General features: G+C 33.4%; 1 protein-coding gene across 2 annotated transcripts in view; it reads right to left on the minus strand.

Annotated features, from left to right (window-relative positions):
• The window catches only part of pod1 (coronin), a 30,339-nt gene extending 12,464 nt beyond the window's left edge, over positions 1-17,875 (minus strand). Inside the window, exons 1-16 of one of the 2 annotated variants that reach the window (XM_089248070.1) lie at positions 17,766-17,875; positions 16,780-16,848; positions 15,562-15,658; positions 15,230-15,310; positions 13,618-13,688; positions 11,940-12,117; positions 8,759-8,880; positions 8,564-8,650; positions 8,091-8,173; positions 7,460-7,514; positions 5,751-5,808; positions 5,467-5,612; positions 5,158-5,253; positions 4,782-5,006; positions 2,848-3,028; positions 2,431-2,606 (exon numbers count right to left, since the gene is read on the minus strand). In XM_089248070.1, the coding sequence (XP_089104196.1) occupies positions 2,431-2,606; positions 2,848-3,028; positions 4,782-5,006; positions 5,158-5,253; positions 5,467-5,612; positions 5,751-5,808; positions 7,460-7,514; positions 8,091-8,173; positions 8,564-8,650; positions 8,759-8,880; positions 11,940-12,117; positions 13,618-13,688; positions 15,230-15,310; positions 15,562-15,658; positions 16,780-16,842 (1,719 nt within the window). In that variant the 5' untranslated portion in view covers positions 16,843-16,848; positions 17,766-17,875. Of the gene's footprint in view, positions 1-2,430; positions 2,607-2,847; positions 3,029-4,781; positions 5,007-5,157; positions 5,254-5,466; positions 5,613-5,750; positions 5,809-7,459; positions 7,515-8,090; positions 8,174-8,563; positions 8,651-8,758; positions 8,881-11,939; positions 12,118-13,617; positions 13,689-15,229; positions 15,311-15,561; positions 15,659-16,779; positions 16,849-17,690 lie in introns of both variants that reach the window. The other variant, XM_089248072.1, reaches the window with a different exon arrangement.
• Positions 17,876-18,524: the final 649 nt, after the last annotated feature.

Consider the following 18,524-nt stretch of genomic DNA (forward strand, 5'->3'; position numbering starts at 1 on the left):
AAAATGTTTTCCCCAGTTACTTTCAGTATGCTTAATTAGGAAGCTATTTTGCAAAAACTATATAATAAAAATTAGGTGAATATAATGTATTTAATGAAGCATAAATAATGCAGATTAATTAGTGATGATTTACGATATACAGAGTGATTATAACTAAGGTTCTGATTTCAAAACACTTTAGAAAAAGAACGATTGTCAGAATGACTTGAAAATTGACATGAATATTCCTGAAGGAATGGAATTTTATTTGGCAAAGGAGAAAAAAAAAATTTTTTAATTTAAAATTAATGACACCAAACTCATCCAAAAGGTGGGAAATTTGCTCGCAGAATGGAAACGATAGTCATGACAAAATGATAACTTAATTATAGCATTGCACGAGCTCATAATTCATGGAAACATCACAAAAAAAAATGAAGTAATCAAACAAATAACTATAACTTACACAAGAAATGTTAAATATGTTGTCTACCGTGTTCTGGCTATGAGGTGAAAGCACAAAAATTCTTGTTCAACAACAGATCAGAGTATGTTGTGGTCATGATGCGGATGAGCTTGCAGTTCACCTTTATTAAAACAAACGCACCCCCACGTTAATATTCCTGAGGAACTTTAAACGTATAGGGGACACACTGGAGCTTAAAATTCACTAAAGTTTGCAATTCGACCACTGTACATAACATTTTGAGGTACCCCCACAGCCAGAAGTTGCAAAGGTTAAGGCGGCCAGCCAGGTGTCATGTCATCCCGTTATTGTCAAAATAGTTCTTCAGCAGCTGCTTTGCTGGTATTGCAATGTGCATCTTGATAGAAGTTGTTCTATCCACACATCATCTACTTGCACATTTTGAACTACTTGCAATTTTTCTTTTGCCAAAGAAATTTTCATTGCTTCAGGAGTATCCATGTAAATTTTCAAGCCATTCTGACCAGTACTTATTGTATAGTTTAGGAATCAAAACTTTAATTATAATCACCCTGTATATAGCTGATTATTTTTCATGAATCTGTTACTACTATACAGTAGAACCTTGATTAACTGGGCTTAACGATAAAAGTATAAAAAAAACAACTATTGAATATTAAGACTGGGAGATATACAGCATGAGATGTGCTACTTCTTATGGGAGAGAAAATGAAAATATCTGTGACGTAATATAACCACTAGTACACTAGTCTTTGTCCTTTAGGGACAGCTGGTGTCTTTATTGGATTATAGGACCACCTGCCCTTAGCAGGATGGTGTCACTACTGTTGCTGCTTCTTTGTGAAGGGGAAAAAACCCTGAGAGATAATACACCACTACATTTAGATGTGTGATGCAATCCTTATTCATGAATTTGCTAAAGATAGAGCAATACAATTGAACGACCAACATTAGTATACCCAAAATTGCAAAAAAGGAACCACGTCTATATGTGTTTCTGAACTATATGAAGTTCCTTCATCTCAGTAGCAGAAAAAAGAGAAACATAGTAAAAATACTCCTTATAGCAGGAGTTACTCACTGTTTCAGACAAAAGAGTTGAATTCAAAATGGACCGACAAGAGCAGAGGACAGAAAAAAGAAAAATAGCGGTGCCAATCGTAAATGAGAACGTGTTCTCAATTGGCTCCGCCATTTTTCAAAGATACAAAATCTCTCTGGTTCGACACATGGGGCACCAGACCTGTTGGATCCTTGATAGTTGTGGCCTTGTCGATTAATCAATTGTGATAATTTTACAGTGACAATATTATCATACTTTAAATCAATTACATAATTACCATAATCAATTACAGAAAGGATTACCATTTTACATGTTACATAGATCATAAATTGAAGGTTTTCCCCTTCTGAAATAGAAGGGCCATTTCCAATAGCAGCCACATTTTCACGGTCTCGTTAGTGGCCGTTGTTGGGAGGTTTTACGGTATAATGTTTTAGATAAGTGACCATATTCAAAAATATTTGAATTAAATTTTTTTGATAAAATTTTTTGCCATAGGGGAAATACAATCCAATTCAATGAAAACGGACAATTTGAATTTCAAACTGAGTTTGATAGGGGTTTCAGAAGACAACCAAAATTTATTGTCTTCACTATGAACAGTAGTTTTTTTATATTATTGGAAGCATTAGCTCCTCCAGTTAAATTGGAAGTAGTTTCAAAATCAATGATGAACCTAAAATAAACATTTTTTTTTTCAAAAACAGTGATTCAAGTGAAAAAATTCCAAATTTTGGCAATATATATTCAGCAAATTAAATTTCTTAATGCATTTGTATATTTGTTAGCATATGGCAAAGAGGTGCATGAAGTAAATAACAAATGTTTATATAGCATCAATAAAAATATTTGATTAATCGATTCAGTTAAAAATCTTAATTGATTCTCAGCCCTAATATAATTAAAAAAGTAATTTAGTGCAAGTAAAAATGATTCTTACAGACAATATGGCAATGAGGCTTCCATTAGCACCAAGAGGCAAGGCTATAAACTTCTCATTAGCATAGAAACCATTGCTCTCACCAGGTACAATTCTTGTAAGCGAACCAAGATCAGAGATGGATGTTTCACTTGGCATAACTACACCATTAAGGTGACGAAATTTAGAGGCTCTAACTGAAAAAGAAAAAAAAATTCCAAGAAATTTTTACAATCATTCTAAGTAGCTTATAGAAGTTTAAGCAGTTTATAGTACATTGCCGCAACAAATGCTCTTATGTTGTATAAACATTCACTGCCTTCTAAGAAATCTAATAGAATAGATAACTAAACACAAAATGTTTTTACATAGTTATGCATGAGACATACTCCTACAAGTAGATGGTGATACTTTTATAAATTTCTGTAGTTTTCTTACTTCCAAAAGAACGAACTGGCCGTTGGGGAGAAGGAGATTGCTTTTGTTTAGGTGTTTCTTTATTTTCATTGCTTGTGCTGAGCTTGTCAGTATCAGAATTTCTGACTGTGCTAATGACTGCAGATGGCACAGAACTTCGAGTAGCAAGACGAGGACTAGCTGGTTTTGGGGCAATAAGCGGCTAAAAAAAATTTTTTTTTATTATTAGGTTACATTTTTAATTAGTCATAAATACAATATGATCACTAACAGAAAGCTTTGCAGAGCTTTTGATAACATTTGTTTAACGTAATGTAACATAATACATAGTTTAGTTGCGCTCATCCTTTATTAAAATGTTAAGTGTAACCCATCTTATGTCAAAGGTTGAAGGTGTCCACACATAGTCGACTTAACCACATCTCAGTATGTTCATAACAAGCAGACCTTTTCAAACCACCACAGAATATTTGGTATATTTCTTCACTGGTCTACCATTCTACATAAATATCTCAGGATGTGGTGGTGGTGCAATGGTACTTTCTACAAATGGTAGTACTTATTTTATGGGTTACTTATTTCCATTATTTAACCTTTTAAGTTGTATTAAAACAAGGTATCTGACCTTCTTAAAAACCTTTTATTTTATCACAGGCAAGCCCAGATATTTTGTACAGTTGATTTCTCAATGAAAACATTTTTCATATACCCTTTTTTTTGCACCAGCTGAAAATCAAAAGAAAGCCTACTTCACTTTTTTTAAAATGGCAGTTTGAAAGGCGTTAGGTGATTTCTGTTGTGCCGCATGAAGGTTTAAGCAAAATGTGTATAGAAGTCATTTTGTGTTATCAGATGAGATAAAATCGCGGGAGGCATCATGGGTGGTTATAAAGGATGGGCTCTAGAAGATAGTTGATGCTCAAGAGCAGAAGTGCACAACCTTTACAGTCCACGGGCCAGATATGTGATATATCTGTTGCTCGAGCGCCAGAAACGTGTATATACAGAGTGACCATATGACCTGTATTTCATGGGACATTCTCATAGTTTTTGCCATTCCAGCTTTTCAGTAAAAAATGTAGTTTTTTTTAACTTTATTTTCAACGAGGCTTAATCAAATTTTTGAAATTAAGATTATTTACACAACTTATAAATTATGATAATTATGACTATCATAACTAATTACAGTCAGAGATAAATTTATTTATTTCACATATTTGTGAAACAGTATATCTTCTTTCTGGTGAATTATATTTTTAACCATTAGGGATCATTTAAGTATTACATCAGTATCAGAGGGGTTTTTGATTTGCTGAATTTGATGACAAGGGGAGGGTTGAAGGGTTTCAAGGTTGCTTACATCATCAGCCACCTTTTTTTGAAGATATGAAATATTCTAAGCTGCTGACGAAATTTTGCTGATGGGGAGGCCAAGAATGGTTAAACATTTGCTGATGTAATATTTTAATGGGCCCTTACGACTTACAGTAGCCTTCTATTTCTCAGCACTGGAGATTTTTCAGTAATTTTAGTGATAGTTGGGAATTTTACTTGCCTTTGACAATTTTTGTTGTAATTGGCAACTTTTCTCTCATTTGAAAATTTTTTTTGGCAATAATCGGCGATGTTTGCATGGATATTTTTATGAAGGAAATATGGTCATCCTAGGTAATTATCATGTTGTGTGTGCATTGATACGTTTCTACTGTACACCTATCGCAGGCTAAGAGGTACCCCCTGTTGGACTGGAGGTTGTCCACCCTGCTCAAGAGGATTACTCTGATGATTTTTTAGCATTCCAAATTATTACAAGTAATAAATTCGATATGAAAAATCCCCAAACTTTTGAACCCTTCCACACATAACTGCTGGATGGGTTGATGAAACAGAACCATGCATTTAATCCATTTAAAACTTTGTGGAACATTATAGTTATATGATTATGAAAGACTCACCTTAGGAGGAATTTCATCTTTTGATGTATTGACCTCATTATTATGTTGTTTAGTTTCAGCTTTTATATTATCTTGTACAATAATTTCAGTTTTTTTCTGAAATGTAGCTTTCATTGTTTCCTCAGATGGTGGCGCTGAGAATCGCTGAGATGGTCCAGATCCTAATTCATGATTAAACTTCAATTTCGGCTGTTTAGTAGAAGGATCCAGACTGATGAGACTGGGCTGAAATAAATATGTTATGCGTATAACTGTTAGATTTTTGCTCGTGTAGTAGATTTGCATACCAAACAGAGTGCACTTTGACGAGTGAAAATGGTGCTAAAAATATAGTAAACAAAAGAAAATAAATTAAATTTCATACTGAGTTTGATACCTTTGAATTTTTTCCAGACTTCCACTCAGAAGTTGTCATTGTTGGCTCAGGGCAATGGGTATCAGGAAACAAATCGGAATGAAAATCTCTATAGGACTAGGAAAAAAAATTATATAATATGCAATAATATAATTCTCTCTCACACACAGTTTTGTGAATTATGCTTTTCATTCACTTCATAACTTGAAGTTATATAAAAAGTTATGGAGAGAAACAAGACAAGATCAGCCCCATCCCTCCATTGGACAAATTTTTAAAACGTGAAATGAAATTAATGTCAAATTTTAAAAACAAAAATTTTCTACTCACTTTTCTTGGCACAACATATGGCACAGGAACAACACAATTTGAACCAAGAACAAGAACTCTATTGACTTCTCCCTGCATAATGTTCAATCCACGTTTCGGCACCAGAGCAGCACCTTTTGCTTGGATATTTCCCATATATTTACTGGCTATTCAAATAAAAAGTAACACGTATTAGACTGAGTTCCTAAAAAAAAAATGTATGTATCACATTAAAAAATTTTAACACAATTTTAAATCCATTAAACTACATTGTCTGATAAGCATGTATGAAAAATTACCATCACCTGTTTGTATAAAAGGGTCTTTCTCCAAGACTTCATTGAAAGTTATTGCAGTATCAGCCTTCAAAAATAAAAATGAGCAGCAAATTACTAAAGAATAATGATTGTTATAAGCAATACATTGATATTTTTGCTTTTGAAAAAATATATATAATAGAGAAAACACAAATACAGTGGATCCCATGCAATAGGCAATTGTTGCTGGAATCATACAATATAAATATATATTAAGTAGGTGATGATGATGAACGCCAGGGTCTCTGCCACCGGACTTATCCCGTTGCCGAGATCTCTTCCAGCCCAGCTTATATATATAAGTAGCTTATATATTAAGTAGGCAAACCTCTCAAATGAGAAATGTTTCTATAGGTGAACGACAATATGGTTTTTGGAACTAAGACTTGTAAGAAAAGATTTCTCAGAGAAAACATATTAAGCAGGGATTTGAATCTTCAAGACTTCTGGGACTTCTCACTGCAGCAGCCAATGTTCTCTATCTCTCTCTATCTAAGCTGCAGATTTGTGCAACTGTTCATGGTGACAACATGCTTCTATGCATACAAAATCACTAAATACACCAGGAGTATGTACATTATGGGGGTATTAAAGTAAGCTATTAAAGCATATATTGACATTCCATGCACCGAAAAAGCATGTCTGTGTAGGTAAAAAAAAAAATTGAAGATAATCTTGTTAAGAACATGTGGTTTGGGTGCTTAATTTTTTATTTTTATTGACAATATTGAAGGATTCACATAGACATAAGTAGAATGGCTATTTTTCAGTCCGCAAACACAGATATAAGCTTCGTAAACTGAATTTTTAGATTTAATATCATTTCTGGTACTCAAAACATGTCATGTTATTACAGAGGCATTTCCTCGAGTGGTTATCTTTAATGTTTTGTACAGAGTGGGCCACATGGATAATCCAAATGAAGCTTATGGGACACGAAGCCAACCTTACTTGTCCCTTTTCGCCAGTGGCTTCCTTTCAACCTTATTTCCCACATGCAGAAGTGACACCTTTTCTAGTTATTTTTATTTCTGAGTAAATTTATACATAGTGTATTGAAATAATATAAATAATGTAAATTTGTGGATTATCAGGCTAGTCTTTGTATGGGTTAAATGGGTAATGGAGTCTCAATGTAGTCACACATTCCCCCCACCCTAACACATTCCACTTAAATACCCTATCTCTTTACATCTGTTTGTTTCTTCTCTAAGCTCTCATTGACTTTTTTAACCACCTGATCCCTTTCAGATTATTTTCGCCCATATAGCTCTCTTAAAATATCCCAGGACTACAAGAGAGACTACAACATGGATCAAGGTTGAGAATCACTACACTAAGTTATACTAATCATATGCTATTATAATAATTAATTATATAATCATTATAATGATTACCATTACCTGTATAATCAGTTCATTTTTTAAATTTTTCACCGGCTACGCATTTAAGACCCCCCTGCTTTAGAGTGTGTGATTGTATGATGGTTTTTTTTTCATCCTGAGATCACAAATATAGCATATTTACAAAAAAAAAGTGACTGATATGGGGAATGGTTATAATCCTTGGATTTGATCTTGTCCCTTCACTTTTGTGAAGCAGAAACAATCAGTAATTTTTCTTAATATTATTGTCATCAAGATCACAGACAAATCAAGGATACTAATATTGAGTAGCTATGGAAGAATAATATTTACCTTGCCTACCATGAACAGCATGTTAGTGTCAGGATCGTAAAGGGGTATCCATATTCTGAGAAGAAAAGAAGAGCTTGTAATTCTTGAAAAAAATTAATACTCAACTTCATGCACATGAAAATTAGATGCAGTAAAATCTTGATACAAAGATACTAGTGGGACAAGAAAAAATATCATTGTAGAGGGAATATTGTTGTATTGCGAGGCATTTTATATCGAGAGCTGTTCAACATTAGTTTACATGCATTTTCAAACAAGACTTGAAAAAATATTGTTGTAGAAGGATTTAGACTGGTCGTCCCACTGGAAGTTACTATGAGCAAAAATAAGTTGTGTATATGTGCAAGACCACTATAGTAGTCTTGTGCACACATGCGACTTGCTCTTGCTCTCAGTAGCTTCTGGTGGACAACCAGCATGATCATTATATTGAGCATCATTGTAGCAAGGTTTCGCTGTATAAAATGTAAAATTTTTACAAATAGAATTTCGTTCATAAAAATAAAGCAACTAATTAATTTCGATATAGAATTATTGACGAAAGAATTGGCTTTGAGATAATATTTCAAGAAAAATTTATGTACATTATTTTAGCTTGATGCGATTAATTTCCTGCAATGTACTTTCTTACCCAAGTGATGATTCACCAGTTGTGGTCACCAAGGGCTCATCTAATTTCTTGATATCTCTGATTGATAACTCCCGTTCTCTTCCCTAGATAAAATCACAATTGAATTCATAATTGAGAGAATTTCAGAAAAAAATTTGTTTTGAATGTTTATTACATAATATCATTGAATATAAAACTTGAATCGACTGAAAATCTACTGTATATCCAAAGAAACCCTAGCACCAAACAAAATGACCATACATCCCATGTCATATGAAACACCCCATCAAGTACCTTTCCCTATTATTATTTTAAATATGTATACATCATGATATACAATCACGATAAGAAAATAAACCATCTCTCCATCTCTAGATCTGGGTGGGTCGCAGTCTCGTCTGGTACTAAAGGGAAATGCATATCAACTTAAGGGCTATCATACTCTGTGAAATATTTTATATTTTTACAAAAAAAATACATGCATGAATACTCACACTGCCAAACCCAGTAGTGAGAATATGGTTGCCGTCACCCAACCACTGAACTCTAGCATCACGGTTATTAGTATGGCTTTTTGTCACCTGAAATAAACCAAAGACAGTTTAAATAGATTCTAATAACATGGAAAATCATGAGGTTTATGTGTCTTATCAGAATGATTGTACGAAAATGGTAAAGAAAAAACAAACTTGAGATTTTTCTGGTTGTCTGGGGTCCCAAACACGAAGGCACTTATCTCTACCACAACTAGCTAGAAGCGACCCATCCCTCTTCCAGCTCAACCCTTGAACAGTGTCCTCATGACTAGAAACTGTAAAAAGATTGATATTTTATCAGTCATTATTATTAAACTAAAATAAATCTAACTCTAGTAGCATCACAAAATCATGCTGTTTGTCATAAGAAAAAATTCTATAAATACAATGAATAAACTCAGATAAATTAGGTGATTTTGTCAGGAAAAAAAAAAAGTGAAATTCATAAAACATAGTGACAGTAAATGATTTAGATTTCTACTTCATGATTTTTGTAGAAAATTTGTGATTGCAGAATTTATTAAATGTATTTTAATGTAAAAAAAAAAAAGTTGGAAGTAGCCTCCAATAATTGAGAGCTCTGTAGTTACATACAGAGATACCTTTTATAATGAAGATTGCTCGTTCCAGAACCATGCTCATTAGCCAAAATGTGATTTACCATAGATTTTTATGGGAAATCCTTTAATTCATTCCAGATATTGTACAAAATTCAAAGATAAGTATTTTAAACCCTAAGGAGCACTATAAAAATACAACTAAAATGACCAGCTTCAAAATTAGATAAATTAGAATTTACAGAATAATAAGTTACTGAAGATCTTCATATTTTGCACCATTCATACAACCAACATCAACTTTATCTGTGTCTGATACATGCAGAAAGAAAAGATGAGCTCTCAGAACAGTGGTTCTTAATCAGGGGTGTGAGATTGACAAAAAATTACATGTCAACTGATTATTCAAGGACATTGAACTTCTTGATTGTTAACAAAAAAAACATGAATGATATGAAATAATATGCAGATATTTTGATACCTCAGTTTTTAACTTTTGCTTAGGGGTCACATTCAAGTATTATGTCAGCATCGATTGGGGGGGGGGGGTTTCCGATTTGCTGACTTTTGATGGTAGAGGAGGGGTTTTGGATGATGCTTACGTCATCAACCACCCTTTATAAAAATGTGAAATATTCTTAATGGCATCCTGAACTGTGGTTTGTGGGCATCTGAACTAACAATTTCCCTATTGATAAGTCTCCTAGAGAGCACACTTTAGTGATCTCTAAATGTTTCGTGGATCCTTCAAGTGATCTAGAAATGTGTTTAAGCAGCTTAAGTACTCTCAAACTGTGCCATGCATCATTCAAGTGATCAGATGCCGCTGATCACTCAAGTAATCTGGGATGTACCATGGGTAACTTGAGTGATGTAGAGCTCCACTGGAGGTCGCTTAAGTGCTTTAAAACATGTCACTCAAGGGATCTCTAAATGTGCCTGGGATTGTTTTGGTACTGTCTCGCGGGTCACTTAAGTAATCTGTAAATATGCCACAGGCCTATTTGTGTGATCTGAAGAATGTGCCACGGGCCTACTTGAGTGATCTGAAAATAGGTCGCTTAGTTCATTTTTACAAAATTAGGTTTGAGGGGATGACCACATCAGATAACTCCCCGGGCTACATTTGGCCCACAGGCCAAGGATTTATCATTATGTCTTAGAGGGTGGGTCACAATGAATTTCTTAAAAGGAAATTTTGATTTCTTAGCTTTTGAATAACATTGAAATTAACAGAAATTGATTATAATAACATATAAAGGTATTTTCTTTCACAATTTTGATTTTTTAAAAAAATATTTTAGCATTAAAAAAATGATTTTTTGGTCGTTTGGGGGCAGGACTCCTCCTATGTCCCCCCTCTCCGTGAACAGTCTCTGATCCCACCAATATGTGATAGGAGGTGGGGCAGAGAAAACAACATTTTGTTGAGGGGGGGGGGGTCGAAAATGGCTGAAAAATTGCTGACGTAATACTTGAATGGTCCCTTACAGAAATATGTGACATGAAGCCAGGGCCATAGTGTGCCTTCTCTGGCCCCTTTGAAAGGTTTATTATTATGCAAAACAAATGAACATTTTTGTGGCGTCCCCCCGTCATTTGGCTAGGGACCCCTGCCCTATCCTAGTCAAGGGCCTGCACAAAACTCACAAAAGTTTTTTTTTTAGTTAGCAATCATACTTGTTTTCCATTTTGATTAAGAAAAACATTAATACCAAAAATATTTTGCAGTTTGTCTACATTTGTACCACATGTTGTTATTTGCATGATGCACTTAGATTTGGGACGGTCATGAGCTTGACTCAGGAAAAACATCAAAATTTTTTGAGTGCCAAACAAGCACATATATATTGGTGTACTGGCTGGAATCAATAAGTGAAGAACGATTCATGGAACCTTTCTCCCAAATTTTGAGAAATGTTAGAAAAATTGTAACCTTTGTTTTAGCTCCTTTCAATTAATTTTGTTTTCCTAAAAAAAAAAGGAGCCAAAATTAGATATTAACATTAGCTGAAAGGAGAATTAAATAAGTTTTCTAATGAATGGAAAATACATTCCAAGGGTCCGGAAAGGTAAGTTGTATTGCACTAGGGGTACGGGACTGTACAGTTTGATGCTAAGGGACTTGCACTGAAAACACACACATAATGCATTTTCTATCAGCAGAATCTTTCATTTTTCATGAAATGGTTCAGAAAATTCCAGAAAGAGAAGTAGAGGCACATTTGGGAAAAAGATTTCTTGGTCAACATGAGTTAAACTTAGTCAAGTGACAGTAATTATGATGACTGGTGTGAAGATTCAGTTCACAATATGGCTGTATTAGGTTAGCATCAGAGATGTATGCAGAGATGGGTGTAAGAGCTCCCTGTCCCAAGAAAATCAAAAATTATAAATATTTTTAAATATCTTTTCAAATTAATTAAAATACTGAAAGAAAATACTTTTATATGCTATCTTTATCAATTTCTGTTAATTTACAAAGCTTTTTTTTTGAAGGTCAATAACAGAAAATTCTTTGAAAGAAATTCAGGAGTGTCTCTCTGAAACCCCATTATTCTATACAATACATTCACGGTTTTAATTTTGCACACACAGACAGAACATTTTCTGCAACCATTTTTTTTAAAAATCCTGATTTGGTCAAAAGAAGAAAAATAACGATATTTGTGAACAAAAAAGATTCGGAGGCAGACATAAATACATCAAACTCATGTAACAGTAATTCTGGTAACACATGATATTACATTTTATTTCAGTAACAAACAAAAACTTACCATACACCTGTTCTTTCATATTTACATCCCATATACGAATTTGCTTCTCGTCTGCTGTGCCTAATATGCAATCAATAGCAGGATTAAATTTGAGCACTTCAACACCGTTCTCTAGCACCATGTCTGACAGGACGTTTGATGGTAGGTTACCATCTGGTGTGATCCTCCACAATTTCACCTGTGTGAAAAGTAAAATTTTGTTCAGTATATGTAGGCCCTACTAGTTTGTATGGTGCAACTCGAAACTATCACTTGACAGTGCTTCACATTTGAATTCTAACACTTTTTACCCTAAAATGTCATGCAAATAATTGCAAAACCTTCAAAAGATAGCTTTGGCATATGAGTATATGAATGGCCATATGACCTGCATATTTTGGAATATTCCAGTATTTCTTTTAACCATCCTGACTATTGATAAAAATTTCCAGATTTCAAAAAAAGCTTACTTACTACTTAGATTCATAAGATGAATATAATTTTCGATAAAGATAAATTGTGACTATAAATATATCTATCAAACATTTTCAGCAATAAATGACAATGTTGTAGGCGACTGGCAATTTTATGAGCCTCCACTCAACAGTAATCCAAATTAAAACACATTTACGAAAATCGCTCTAAGCATCAAGAACATATCAGATTAATGTGTATAAAGCAAACGAGTAGAAGTCTTTCACAAAAGAAAGACTGCGTGCTTGGAACTGGTTGAATCTGACAGCTTTACCAGACTGTACTAAATGTCGTACAGTAGACTCTCGACTATGCGGCATAATTTAAAAACAATAACATATTAATGAATTACACTATTACCTTCTCACATGTGTGTAATCATTTATCAATGAATATTAAAATAAGTTTAAATAACTTCTGTAAAAACTACGTTTTTTACGTTTATGTTTTGTTCATTTTAAAAATGTGTGTATTTGTACTTTACAGCAGTGTTTCACAATGTCCCCCTTTAGTGAAGATCAAGGCACCATGAACTCTTTGAACTGAAGGTCAAAATTTCCCCGCTGCATCTCCATGAAATCCAAAATGTGTTGTTTTTTTAAATTTGCATATCATAAAAAATTTAAGTGGAAAACTACAATTTCACAGCATTAAATGTGTCTGTCCTTAGCAATGAATGAAAATGATTCTACACACCCACAGGGGTCTTTTGAAAAACACAGCTGCACAGTGTACATGATTTTATTTTTCCTGCAACTAAGTTAGATGTTATAAAGTTTATTTTGAAATATGTGCAATATTTTGATTCTGACTTTTTTCTGTACTACTCTCTACTAAATTTTTAAAAAGAGAACTGTTCAGAAGTGCATAACAAACATTTATTAAGTACTCGCCTGTACTTTGAGGCCAGAAAATAGGAGTAAGAGCAGGTTTTGGTACAAAAAGGATGTTTTTGATGGTATGGGAGAGGGTATAGGAAGTGAGTACTGTATTTATAGAACTCCGGCTTTTCTGCTATAAAGCTTGGCCCATATTAGGCCAGATAATCTGGAGTCTACTGTACTTGTCTTATCAAGACAAGCTACTGAACAATACTGATTGATTCTCATACAACTGTTAATATTGCAGAAAGAATCAATTTGATCTCCATTTTCACAATATACATGGGAAAATGTATAAGTGCATGGTTCTCTAAATAAACACAATATATAAACTTGAATCTTACATGTTGATCCAGAGAACCAGTGGCAAGGATACCATCATCATAAGGACAGAAGTCAAAGTCTGTGACAACATCTGTAAAAGAGAAAAATGTTGACTTTAATGATTTAGTGGAAAAAAAAAATTATAAAAATCATCAGCAGATCTAATTGAGACAAACAATCAGTAAGAAATGAGTTAGTATAAAAATATTTCTAACTTGAAATAAATTTTTAAATTAATGAACTTTTTTTGGGCTCCAGGAAAGTTTCATGGCCGATTTTATACATAAATGAAGAACAGTAAATTCTGCTTATCACTTTAGCGAGCTTACTTGCTAGTTTCAGGGTATGACAGAAGCTGCTCACGGCAATGAGATGTCATTATTTTTTTTGCTTCAATAAATTTGAGAAAAATTCTTTTTTAAAGCTGATTTTTCCTTACAATAAGAAAAAAATTGTTTAGAGATGCAATGGTACCTGACCACTGAATAATCCACTTCAGAAGCAAAACACATTCTCTACAGATACTGAAGCTTACCGTTATAAGTCCAACAAACAACCACAGATATGTATGAGAATAGATTTGCTCAACACAAACAGGTCAATATTGTCATTTGACTGTATATTTCATTCTCATCTCACAAGTAACTAAACTTTTATTCTACACTGCAACGCACTGCGCCATACTAGTAGCCTATGCGTTCATATGAGTATTAATAATTTAGGAGTGTGAAACAAAAATTCTTTAATGCTCAACAATGAGATCTTTGAGATAGACTCATCCAAATATTGACTACTTTATATAGGGTGATTCTAAATTCATGAAACAAACTTTACGAGGTAATATATGACACCTAAACAAGCATTTTTGGTCATAGAATGCGTGATCGAATTGTAATAGCAAAGGCATTAGAGATGCTTTTAGAGAGTGCATAATAGCACTTTACCAGTAGAAAATTATAATATTTTTCTAACCGATTTTCTGCGATATGTGCTATCAACCATCCAAGGGTGCACATTGTTTTAACATAATAAAACAGACTCAGTTTTGCTGGGAAAAGTTCTAAATTACTTAAACACTAGATTTCTGCTTGTGTGAGCAGATTGAATACGCTAATTTCATTACATAGCACCAGCCTCCCACCATCCATTTCCCTTCTCGTTCTAATTCTTTTTGTGAGTCCATCTTCTAGGAATCGTGCACGTGATTCTTACTGGTGTCTTTGGGTACCTCATCGTTAAAATTAGCATCACCAATGTGTTTTACTACAAAGTTTACACCTTAACCATTCATATTCAATCACACATTCCATAACAAAAAATGTTTGTTTAGGTATGTTCTATCATTCATTTAAGTTTGTCCTATGAATTGTGGATCCATAAAATGTGGACTTGTCGAAACTGTTTTTGCCTCTTATGATAGAGCTTTCATTTTCATCCCTGCCATTCATATAATAATCTCTGAACACACTTATATTATACCACACTAACTGGGCCATCTATGGTTGTTTCAAAACTTAATGGGATGTCAATTATGTTATACATAGGGAAAGGAAAAAAGAAATATTATTGAAAAAAACAATTTGATGTCAAGTACAATAGATATAAATTCTGGACATTAATTTAAAAGCTTACCACCATGAGCATTGAGCTGGAATGTTTTACTTCTCTGACTTCCGAATTCATTCAGAGGTACAATGCCTAAACTGCCACCACCTGAAATGGATAAATAAAATTCATTAATTAAAACGAATGAAAATTCATAAATTAAAATTCGTTAATTTATAATTTTTTATGAATGAATGCAAGCAAAAATAATAATAGTATTAATTTGAGAAAAAAACAATATATATATACATGTACTATTCTATTCAAGGGATCACTTGATCCGACCATCCAATCTTCTTTAGTGACAGTAAAAATTTATGACTTTTTATCTGATATAAAACAGTAAAAAACTTAGATACCTCCGGAATCGATGTTGAAAGCACATAATGCTGCACTAGCTTGAATGTGATTACCACATGAGTTTGGTGTTGCAACTGATATATCTGTGATCCATCCCTATAAATGAGTGGAAAATATATATGTAATGACCGAGATAAAATAAATAAGCGATAGAGGAAATTAATACCGGGTGATTCTAAATTCATGGGGCAAACTTTAGAGGTAATAAAAGAATGAAATGAAAATATATTTTTCCAACGCATTTGTTATGATACGTGCTATCAAGCATTCTGGGATGAGGGGGGTGTAATGTAGCAGGCTTTCTCATGGTGCAATCTGGTTACTGCAAAATCTACTTCAAGTCGTTGTACCACTTGTCACAAAGAAGATTTGGTTTCGGGAGATTGCTCTTCCTAAGAGCTAAAATGGAAAAAAATTTCTGTGTCCTATATTTTACTGAGAAATCAAATGAACCTATGCAATAAATTCCCTCCCAATACATTTCCCTGGATCAACGACTGGCACATCACAGGCCCATCATTTAGGGGTCATCAGGACAATCACCCTATGACTTCCGCTTTCAAAAATACACTAGAAATAGTGTTGTGAAAAAAGTTTGGTTTTCATTGGTATGTGTGTATATATACAAATACACACACACGCTGAGTATATATTATTGGCCCCCCCTCCCCGAAAAAGTTGAAATGACAGACCTGGCTTGTCATTGTTTGCCGCAACATGACCTTGATAAACAACGCACAAACAAAAACCAAACTTCGGTTTAAAAGAAGTTAGGGTTTTCATTGGTGCATATGCACCTTTGAATTGGATTGGAGTTTAGTTTTTATTTATGTGAGGACCATTAAGTGTATGCTGTGACAAAAAATGACAAGCAGTATAATGACTTGTGGTAAATTTTGATTTACCAAAGTTGCACCATGTACTGCATTACAACACCCTGCATCCTCAAGTGGTTGATAGCTCATATCGTGACAAATATTTTGGGAGAATATTTTTCCTTTTGGTGAAATGCTGTTGCGCATTCTCAAAAAATGCCCTCTAGCATGTTTGAAATTTGACTACACATTCTATGACAAAAAATGCTTGTTTAGATGTCTTATATCATCTTATAAAGTTTTTCTCATGAATTTATAGTCACCCTGCATAAAAGGGAAATTTAATAATAACAATTAAAATAATTCAGGTAAATAACAGAAACAGCATTGAAAATTATTTACTTCTTGTCTAGGCGAAACTTTGGGAACGGCATTCTTGTACTTGGAAGGCTTGAATCGCCACATAATTGTCTAAAATGTGAAAAAAAAAATTAACAACTATATATGCAAAAAGAGCTTACAGTAAAATATTCTAACTGTTACAATAAACATTCAAATGAAGTGACAATTATATCATCTTTTTATACTCCTAATAGATACAAATCATAGATTTCACAATGTGAGCTGAAAACCTGTTGCAGATCGCCACTACACCAAAAACATGCCACCCGAGATGTCACTTTGTTCTGAGCAACATCAAATAGTACAATGAAAATTCTATACAACAATATTCAGGGCCACAACTAGCCCTGGGTAAGCATCTAGCTGCGTCCCTGTCGATATTACTCTTTGGTCCCAACGCACTTATACAATTTGAATATATTCCATCTATAATGATATAACTTTTTAAAAACGATACATTTTTCGGGTTCCTTGAGTATAGTTATATAGTTGTTTCACTGCATTACCTAAATAAAAGCTGCTAATAATTAAAATAAATTAATTATGCTGCAATAAATATACTTGATATATTAATCAATTATTGAAGTATCATTATTGATACACAGTTAAACCTTTCTGAGAGAGCCTCCCACTGGAGAAGTGGCTTCCCTTAATAGAGGATGAACTAATGAATACCATAAATAGGGCCATAGAAATTTTAACTGGCCCTACAAGGATTTAATTTTGGGGGTTGGGATGTTGAACTGGCCCTACTATTTTGTGGCCTCTTTATAAGACATTTTACAGTAAATAAGTGAAGTATGTATTAAGCCAATCCTATCGCTGAGGATGGAAATCTTGTACCATTTTTAGTGAGATCTCAAATCTAATAAAACATTAATTATCTAGGAATACAAAACTACAATACTAACTTTTCGACAAAAAATAAAACACAAATTTTTTAGTTTTTAAATAAACATTTTAAAAAAGCCGGTAAAATTCCTTACTGTATTTTAAATTAAAATTGTCTCAAGTTGGAGGCGGTGCAGTTATACCTTGACAGCCGTAAACAAACAAAATAAAAACAACAAAAATAAGCACCGGAAGTAAACGCCCATAAGCCACGCTCACGTTCGACCGGAACCGGAAACTATGCCTTGACAGCGCTAAGTGTCACTCAACTTTCACAAATCAAAATGCAGATAACATTGTGGAATCTTGCAAAGTGCATAAGAACGTGATTCTCATGGGCTGCGAAAGTCACTCGATTCAATTGACTATAACTACTGTATTTCTTGGGACAGAATCGTTTTTTTTTCTTAATATTCAGTGATCTTATCATTCTAGTTGAATGTTTGTTTTATTGAATACGCTGAAAAGCTAAAAATCTTATCAAAAATTTTTTTAACGCACGTAGTGCATCAACGAAATGCCCCTTTCAATAAATTTTGATCTGACCATACATCACGAAGAAAATCACAAAAGATAGAATTTCTTGACATATGGATCAAAAAAATCAATATATATACTTTTTTCTATTATGTTTTTAACATAATATGATAAAAGTATTAATACATTTCCGAAAGTAAGTCGGAGAGGCTGAAATTGTTTTAAAATATGGAGATGGCCTATAAATTGCCACTCATATGGTCACGCATTATGCAAAGTATTATACAATCTTTATATTCAAGAAATGGGCATAACATTCACATCTATCAATGTAAATTGTTTAGTTTCTGAAATTAAAAATTTAAATGTAAATTAAA

The sequence above is a fragment of the Pholcus phalangioides genome, unplaced genomic scaffold (genome assembly GCF_987345545.1).
Source record: "Pholcus phalangioides strain wild (caught in Gottingen) unplaced genomic scaffold, Ppha-v1.0 ptg000019l_1, whole genome shotgun sequence".
Lineage (NCBI taxonomy): Eukaryota > Metazoa > Arthropoda > Arachnida > Araneae > Pholcidae > Pholcus > Pholcus phalangioides.